Source organism: Ctenopharyngodon idella, chromosome 2, assembly GCF_019924925.1.
Source record: "Ctenopharyngodon idella isolate HZGC_01 chromosome 2, HZGC01, whole genome shotgun sequence".
In the NCBI taxonomy this organism is placed as follows: domain Eukaryota; kingdom Metazoa; phylum Chordata; class Actinopteri; order Cypriniformes; family Xenocyprididae; genus Ctenopharyngodon; species Ctenopharyngodon idella.
This window is the reverse complement of record NC_067221.1, coordinates 377,487-385,317: the sequence shown is the minus strand read 5'-3', so window position 1 is coordinate 385,317 and position 7,831 is coordinate 377,487. Positions and strand designations below refer to the sequence as shown.

Here is a 7,831-nt window from a genome sequence, read left to right as displayed (position 1 = left end):
GTGCCACTGGCTGTCGTGTCGATGAGGCCCTCACAGTGGATGGTCTAGTTGACTCAATCTCTGCTGATACTTCAGGGCTGCGTTGTGGTCGTGTCAAGGCGCAGGTCCTCGATCTCACCTGGATACGGCCCGGATCCGGTTAACTACGGTAAACCTCGGGATAAACAGAGAGACTAATATTAGCGTAGATGCCATTCTTCTTCTGATGTAACGAGTACATCTGGTGTTATAGGAAGTGTTCCCAGTTCCGGCTAATGTGTTATGATAATGTGTTATGTGTATGCCAGGTTAAAGAAATGCTAGATTTAAACTGACAGAGTGTAAATTAGAGTCTGTAGCATATTTAAAAAAATATATTTATATTTTTGTTACAGTTTTTCCTCAGTCGCTTTGGTACATTTGCTACATTTCATCCATAACATTTGCAAACCGGTCAGGGCATTTCTTGAAACAGTTTGTACAAACAGCACCAAAACCCTTATTTAATCTCTCAAAAGTAAGAATTTATGTCAATGAGCATATCAGTGCCATCAGAATGACCTTGTGTCATTGTTCACAAACAAGATGCTTAGCCATGTTATCAATATAACGGTGTACTCTGACACTTGCTGATGTACACTATGGTGACAAATGCACATTTACTATTAGGCTGACAACAAATTACTGTACAATATCAATGGGATAAGACATGACCATGACTATATATATATATATATATATATATGTATATATTTATTAGTGTGTTGGTGTATCTTTAGGGTGACGTCACTGCGAAGTGCGTCCCATGTAATATCCGCTCAAATGGGGTAATGGGCTGCGGCGCGGTTGTTGGCGTGGTGTTGGTGTGAGCGTGGAGAGCTTCTGTATCTCGTACCGCTCGTTTCTTCCCTGTTCAGGTTGCTGATGATGTCCGGGTTGGTCGTTTGATTGATTATGTGCAGTAAGCAGAGCGTTGTTTGTTCTTGAGTGTGTACAGTATGTTCTGTTTGTTTCGTTTGTAGCAGTAAATGTGGCATCGCGGTCGCTGACTTGTGATATGGTGATATGGTCTAATATAGGAAACATTGTGAATGTTTTATGTGAGTGTATATATTTTTTTAAAAGTGTACAACTAATTGAAATGTATGTTGTAAATGTGATTTGTTGTATATTTTAAATTTTGTATGAATGTATGTATATTGAACATGTAATTGTTTTGGCAGACTTATCTGGCGGCTGATTGCGTACTAGACCACAGTTTTCCCCAGTATTTAGTTTATGTATGATTGTATGAGTTTTGTTTTGTTGATTTTGTTATGTGAGTAGTTTATTATTATTTGTTTATTTTATTTGGCTGCTTGTACTAGATTACACAGTATCTCAGCTATAAGAGGATGGCGTGATGCAGTGATAACACTGTAAGTCAATCTGTTTGATGGTTGTGTATTATATTATATATATTGCATGTGTGGATGTTTGACAAGATTTCATGGTTGTACTAGAAATAGCTGAGGCTGTTACTTCCAGTCTAAGACTTTCAGTCCAAGTTTTGCTTGTATTTTGTGTATGTTTATTTTGTTTTGTATCTTGTTGATATTTTTATTTAGTTGTTTATTCATTGGTTGTATAGTTTTAGGATGACGGGCTTGTGTGCATATACTGTATATATATATATATATATATATATATATGTATATATGTAGAGAATATAAGTGAACTTGACTCATTTTTTTTAATGTACAGGCACACTTTTAAGGTACAGTGTGATTTGTGACTCAACAATCCACACATTTCATGGAGAGATCGAGGCAGTGGCACACTGGCAAGATAATTTTTTTTTTATTTACTGAAGTCAATTCAAAGGCAGTATGTCTTGTTTGCAAAAAAGCATCTATTTTCTGCAATAATTGCTAAAAGTGGAAGATCCTTCTCTGCTGGAGAGTTTGTCAAAGAATACCTTGCAGTGGCTGCAGAAACAGTGAGAGCACCGATAAATCTGATTCCACACAGCTGGTTTATTTTTATGTGGATGAAACGAACATTTTGAAGTGATGGCTGGCTGGCTGGCATCGACACTCTGTCTGGTACCACAAAAGAAGGGGATCTTTTTTTTCTTTTTTCTTTTTTTTTTGCTGTTAAAAGAGTGTTGAAAGAGAATAAATTAAAGATTAAAGTGAGAAAATATGGCTGGCATTACAACTGATGGAGCCCCGGCAATGGTAGGAAGGAAATCTTTCAGTCTGATGAACTTGAAGCTAACTAACTCACTCTCACCTTCACAATATCCTGACTTTGTCAGAAAGTCAGCTGCAACCCAGTTTGGAAAAACTTTTGAAAAATAAGGACCAGCTTCATGTTTCATATTAGAGGTCACTGATATTGCAATATTGGCTGTATTGCTTATAGCTTGAATAGGTGAATTAGGCACTGAACTCTATGGATGTTTCTATGTTTTCATTGTATTAAAAGTTTCATTGAACTAAAAAAGTTTAAAACTGCATCAGTTAAGCAGATTACAGAGTAATGTTTTCTATTATTTGTTTGATTGTTATCTACAAATGAATGTAACTGCTCATAAAACAATTAAAGGGTTAGTTCACTCCAAAATGAATATTTTGTCATTAATCACTCACCCTCATGTACTCAACTGAACATGAATAACGCTCAAGAGCAAACCTCTTCTGGAAGCTCAGACGTGCTGCATAACGAGAATGAACCTCATTGGTCACGTTTGAGCTTCCGGAAGAGATTTGTTCTTGTGCGTTATTCAGGTTCGGTTGAGCTTCTGCTTATGTTCGCTGATCAGTGTTTACATGTGAGTAAAAGTCTAAATTAAATCTGTTCATCATATCAAACGAACGAGTCTCTTCAGAAAATTTCTGTCATCAAAAAGATCTTCATTTGTGATCTGAAGATGAACAAAGGTCTTACGGGTTAGAAATGAGACGAGGGTGAGTAATTAATGACAGAATTTTCATTTTTGGGTGAACTAACCCTTTAACACAGAAAACTAAAACACTCTTATGTTGGCCGAACAGTTTCATATTCACTACATAAAGCACTGCATTTTATTATAGTAATACATTTATTAAAACTAGATACTAACATCAAACTACAGGTTTGTTCTCTGTTGATCTGAACATATTCAACTGTAGATACACATATCATATCACCCACCCCTACTCATTACTGTAATGGCAGGTTTTCTTAATTGTAATGCCACAATTAAAAAAAAAAAGGTTAATGGTTCTTAAAACAGACTTCATTTTCAGTTGTCATTTTTTTTACGAAAATCACTGATTAGAAAACTCGCTGACACATGTAAACACCTGCTGCTGTATTACTCTGCATCTGTTTATTGTTACACAAATTTAACAGTTTTTTCTTCACCTGTGACTGCAGGAACAAGATGTGTTCAGGAGAGATATACCAGAAATATTGTTTCCTTCTCGACTGATAGACATGTCTCTCAAACGCATGAAGAGAGATTGGGTTATTCCTCCTATCAATGTGGCAGAAAACTCAAGAGGGCCTTTCCCAATGAAACTGGTCATGGTAAGATCAACACACACACACACACACACACACACACACACACACACACAGAAATTATAGTAATATACTCTATATCATCTCACAGAATCCACATGTACTCACTTACACACATTACACAGTGTGAACACAAATTTTTTTCATGCATATTAATGGAGGATGCTGAATCTGCTGTTGTAGGCTAAATGATATGTTAACATGAAATCAAAATTGCCTCTATTTACTTCCTCTGCTTCTGAAAAGAATCCAGTAAATTCATTTATGGAGAAAATCATGTCCCGTATTAAACACCCTGTTTCAAGATATGTATTTAATTGCAAAAGTTAAAATGTGTTGTGAAAGCTGCTTGATGTTGTTCAGGGCTGTGCTCTCTGCCGTCATGTAGATCCGCTCAGATAATGATGAGAAGGTGAGTTTGCGGTACAGCGTGACGGGCCCCGGGGCCGACCAGCCACCCACTGGAGTCTTTTCCATTGACCCCATCTCAGGACAACTAAGCGTCCTAAAGCCTCTGGACCGAGAGCACATGCCCAGCTTCAATGTGAGTTCATCACTACTGACCTTCTCTGTACTGTAAACTAGAATGTTCTTTTGTTTTTAAGAATATGCTGTGAAAGTCCTTCTTTGAAACTGAACACCCATTCATGACTTTAAGACTATATAATGGTAATGCATCACTGGCGGATGTTCCCAGGCTTATTAAACACATTACAGCTGGTTGAAAATGCAGCATCTAGAGTGTTTACTGTACAGCCATGAAGTGTGATCATATTAGCCTGTATCTACACTACACTGGCTGCTTATTAAGTTTCATGTACACTACTGTTCTTTAGATTTAATTTTTACTGTACGTTTAGGGTCAGTAATATTTAAAAAAAAATATATATATACTTTTATTCAGCAAAGATGCATTAAAATGTATATAATGTTATATAAATAAATTCTGTTTCAAATAAATGCTGTCCTTTTGAAATTTCATCAAAGAATTATGAAAAATAAAATGTATCGTGGTTTCCACAGAAATATGACTGCGTTAAACATTGAAAATTATCATAAATGTTTCTTGTGCATCAAATCATCATATTGGAATGATTTCTGAAGGATCATGTGACACTGAAGACTGGAGTAATGATGCTGAAAATTCAGCTTTGATCACTGGAATAAATTACACTTTACTATATATTCACATAGAAAACAGCTGTTTTACATTGTAAATATATTTCACTGTTTTTACTGTATATCTGATCAAATAAATGCAGCCTTGCTGAGCAGAAGAGACTTCTTTTTTAAAAACCGTTAAAATATCTTACTGACCATAAACCTGTGAATGGTAGTGTACGTTTGAAAGTTCCGCTAATTCTTGTGTTCAAAACCAGCTGTTCTGCACACAACAGCATGATCAAACTCTCTCAGAGAAGTTTCTTAATTAATTTGCAACAACAGCCTGCTGGATGTGCATTATCCTGCTTATTACACGATTATTATCAGTCATTATCAGGGAATAACTGACCAATCAGACCCAGAATGTCGTGATCGACCAATTAAAATTTAAAGAGTCAGTATTATAATAATCTCTTTTAAGTCGACCAATCTGACCTGCAGTGGTAAAAGGTGAGGTTATGAAACCAGCAACACTCCGCTTACCGATCCTGTGTTTTTACATCAGCCCACTTTACATGAATTAAAGTGAGAAGTATTAACTTTTCTAGACATTTTCTCAATTTATTGTGCAATAACTGATGTATTGAAATTTTTGTTGCAATATAGTCGGCGAGGAAACTATAAATAATCAGCACTTCTTACTACATTGAAATGTCAACACAGTTAAATGTGTTTTGCATGCCCTGTATTTATATACAGTACTCTGTGTGTTATGGCATCAGTTGAGGGCACATGCGGTGGACCTGAATGGTAATCAGGTGGAAAACCCCATTGACATCACGATCAACGTTATTGACATGAATGACAACCGACCAGAGTTCATCCAGCAGATCTGGAATGGAAGCGTTCCTGAAGGCTCTAAACCAGGTTAAATCATTTCACATGTGTGCATGTGCACGACAATCCCTTCAATTAATAAAACTACATTTTTGACTGTTCACTTGTGTGTGTGTGTGTGTGTGTGTTGTCTTTAAATTCCATAGGCACATCAGTAATGACAGTGACTGCAGTGGACAAGGATGATCCCAAAACTATTAACGGGCAGCTGCGGTACAAGATTGTGTCTCAGAATCCCGACAGCCCCAGTCCAAACATGTTCACCATTAACAACAGGACAGGAAGTATCATCACCGTTGCTGCTGGGCTGGACCGAGAGGTACATCAATACCACATTATCTTACTGTATGATTATAAATCTTGACCTCTGAAAAGACATCTTGATTAGTTCAACTGGTCCACAGCTGGTTTTTATTTGTAGGGTCAAATCTATGTACATTAAATAAACAGCCGCATATAAAACCTTGTATCTCCATATTTCATCATTTTTAACCAATGAAAAGTATTAAAAGAGCTTGTGACTAAAACTCGTAACTCCACTGGATCCTGAAACTGTCAGTCAAACCTCATAACTCCGCCCACCTCTGCTGTGAATGAAGTGCCTCATCCAGTCCGGAGCATCTCTGCTTGTTTGCAATGCAAGGGTAAATAAAGAACTGCTTCTTTGAATAAGTACAGCGTTTTCTTCACTCAAACAAACAAACAAACGAAAAAAACACTATATAAACAAAGGTTAATGTTTTATATATTTGAGGAGTGGAGATTATAAAACAACAATAGTAAAACAACTCATATAACACCCCAACGGCTGGCTGAAGATCTGAACATCTGCTGCAGGTTTGAGGAGTCCATCAGCCTGCTTTTAACATCTCTCCCTCTGCCTTTATTTAGTTCTACCTTTTCTGCTCCCCAATCATCCATTTCTCCCTCCATGCCTCCATTACCCTCCTTCAGCTTTTACACTCTGAGAGGACGATGTTAGGCGGCTCTTCAAAGGACAAAACACTAGGAAGGCCCCTGCCCCTGACCAGGTGTCCCCTTTTTGCCTAAAATCTGCTGACCAGCTAGCCCCCATTTTTACTCAGATATTTAATAAATCACTGGAAGTGAGCAAGGCCCCATCATGCTTTTAACGATCCACTATTATCCCTTTCCCTAAAACAGCTTACATCTCAGAATGAATACAGACCAGTTGCCCTAACCTCAGAAGTTATGAAATGCTTTGAGAGGCTGATAATAACATACCTGAAGATCATTACAGGCTCACTGCTGGATCCCTCCCAGTTTGTCTGTGGAAGACGTACTGAACATGAGACTGCAGTTTATTTTGGAGCACCTTTACTCTCCGGGGACTCATGTATGAACTTCAGCTCAGACTTTAATACAATCATCCCTGACATTCTTCACTTTAAACTCAGCCGGCTTACTGGGCCAAATTTCATCTATAACTGTATCGTTAACTTTCTCACTAACAGCAGGTGAATTTGGGAGCATTTACATCCAGCACAAGCACTGGGGCCCCTCAAGGGTGTGTGCTTTCCCCTTTGTTATTCTGCACCTCCTCAGACTCAACTGTCAAATTCTTAAAATTTGCGGATGACAAAAAAAAATCATCGGCCTTATTTGGGACAGAGATGAGGCACATATTGGCAGGAGATGGACCAGCTTTCCCTGTGGTGTAGATGCAACAACCTGGAATTAAACATCAGTACGACTGTAAAGATGCTGATTAAAAAAAGTTATTTCTCCTTTTTCTCCACTCATAATCAATGGCTTTATTGTGACCAGGACTGTTCCTACAAGTTCCTTGGTTTCACCATCTGCAAGGATCTGAAGTGGGAGAGGAACATTCTCCACATCATCAAGAAATCACAGCAGAGGATGTCCTTCTTCTGTCAACTAAGGAAGCATAATGTCAGCGGGCATGGTGTAGGAACACTCACAACAAGGAGATATGCAGGAATGCTGACTTTAATGACGAAACACACAGGAACCAGGGAATACACAGGAGAACACACATCCACTATAAACGTAATACAATGACAAGAACCGACAGAGACTGAGGGAGAACACAGGGAATATATACAAGTCAAACAAAGGGGCAAACAAGGCTAATTAATAGGACACCTGGGACTAATGAACTCAAATCAGGGTAACTAAGGAAACAAACTAGTGGCGGGAAAACTGAACAAAAGAACATGTGACACAGGGAAACAAACACAGAACACTGACACATAACCTGCCAAAGGAAATGCTATGCCAGTTTTACAGGGCCACTGTTGAATCTGTCCTGTGTTCATCA

The 7,831-nt window shown here is 37.9% G+C and overlaps 1 protein-coding gene across 3 annotated transcripts in view; it reads left to right on the top strand.

Moving 5' to 3' along the window:
* The window catches only part of LOC127504911 (cadherin-2-like), a 61,973-nt gene that overhangs the window by 26,724 nt on the left and 27,418 nt on the right, over nt 1–7,831 (top strand). For 2 of the 3 annotated variants that reach the window (XR_007927516.1, XM_051880062.1), the window contains exons 4-7: nt 3,382–3,534; nt 3,917–4,072; nt 5,415–5,559; nt 5,676–5,848. Coding sequence is in view for 2 of the 3 variants with exons in the window: in XM_051880062.1 (XP_051736022.1) it covers nt 3,382–3,534; nt 3,917–4,072; nt 5,415–5,559; nt 5,676–5,848 (627 nt within the window). In the remaining variant the exon portion in view is untranslated. Of the gene's footprint in view, nt 1–760; nt 2,199–3,381; nt 3,535–3,916; nt 4,073–5,414; nt 5,560–5,675; nt 5,849–7,831 lie in introns of those variants that run through there. The other variant, XM_051880070.1, reaches the window with a different exon arrangement.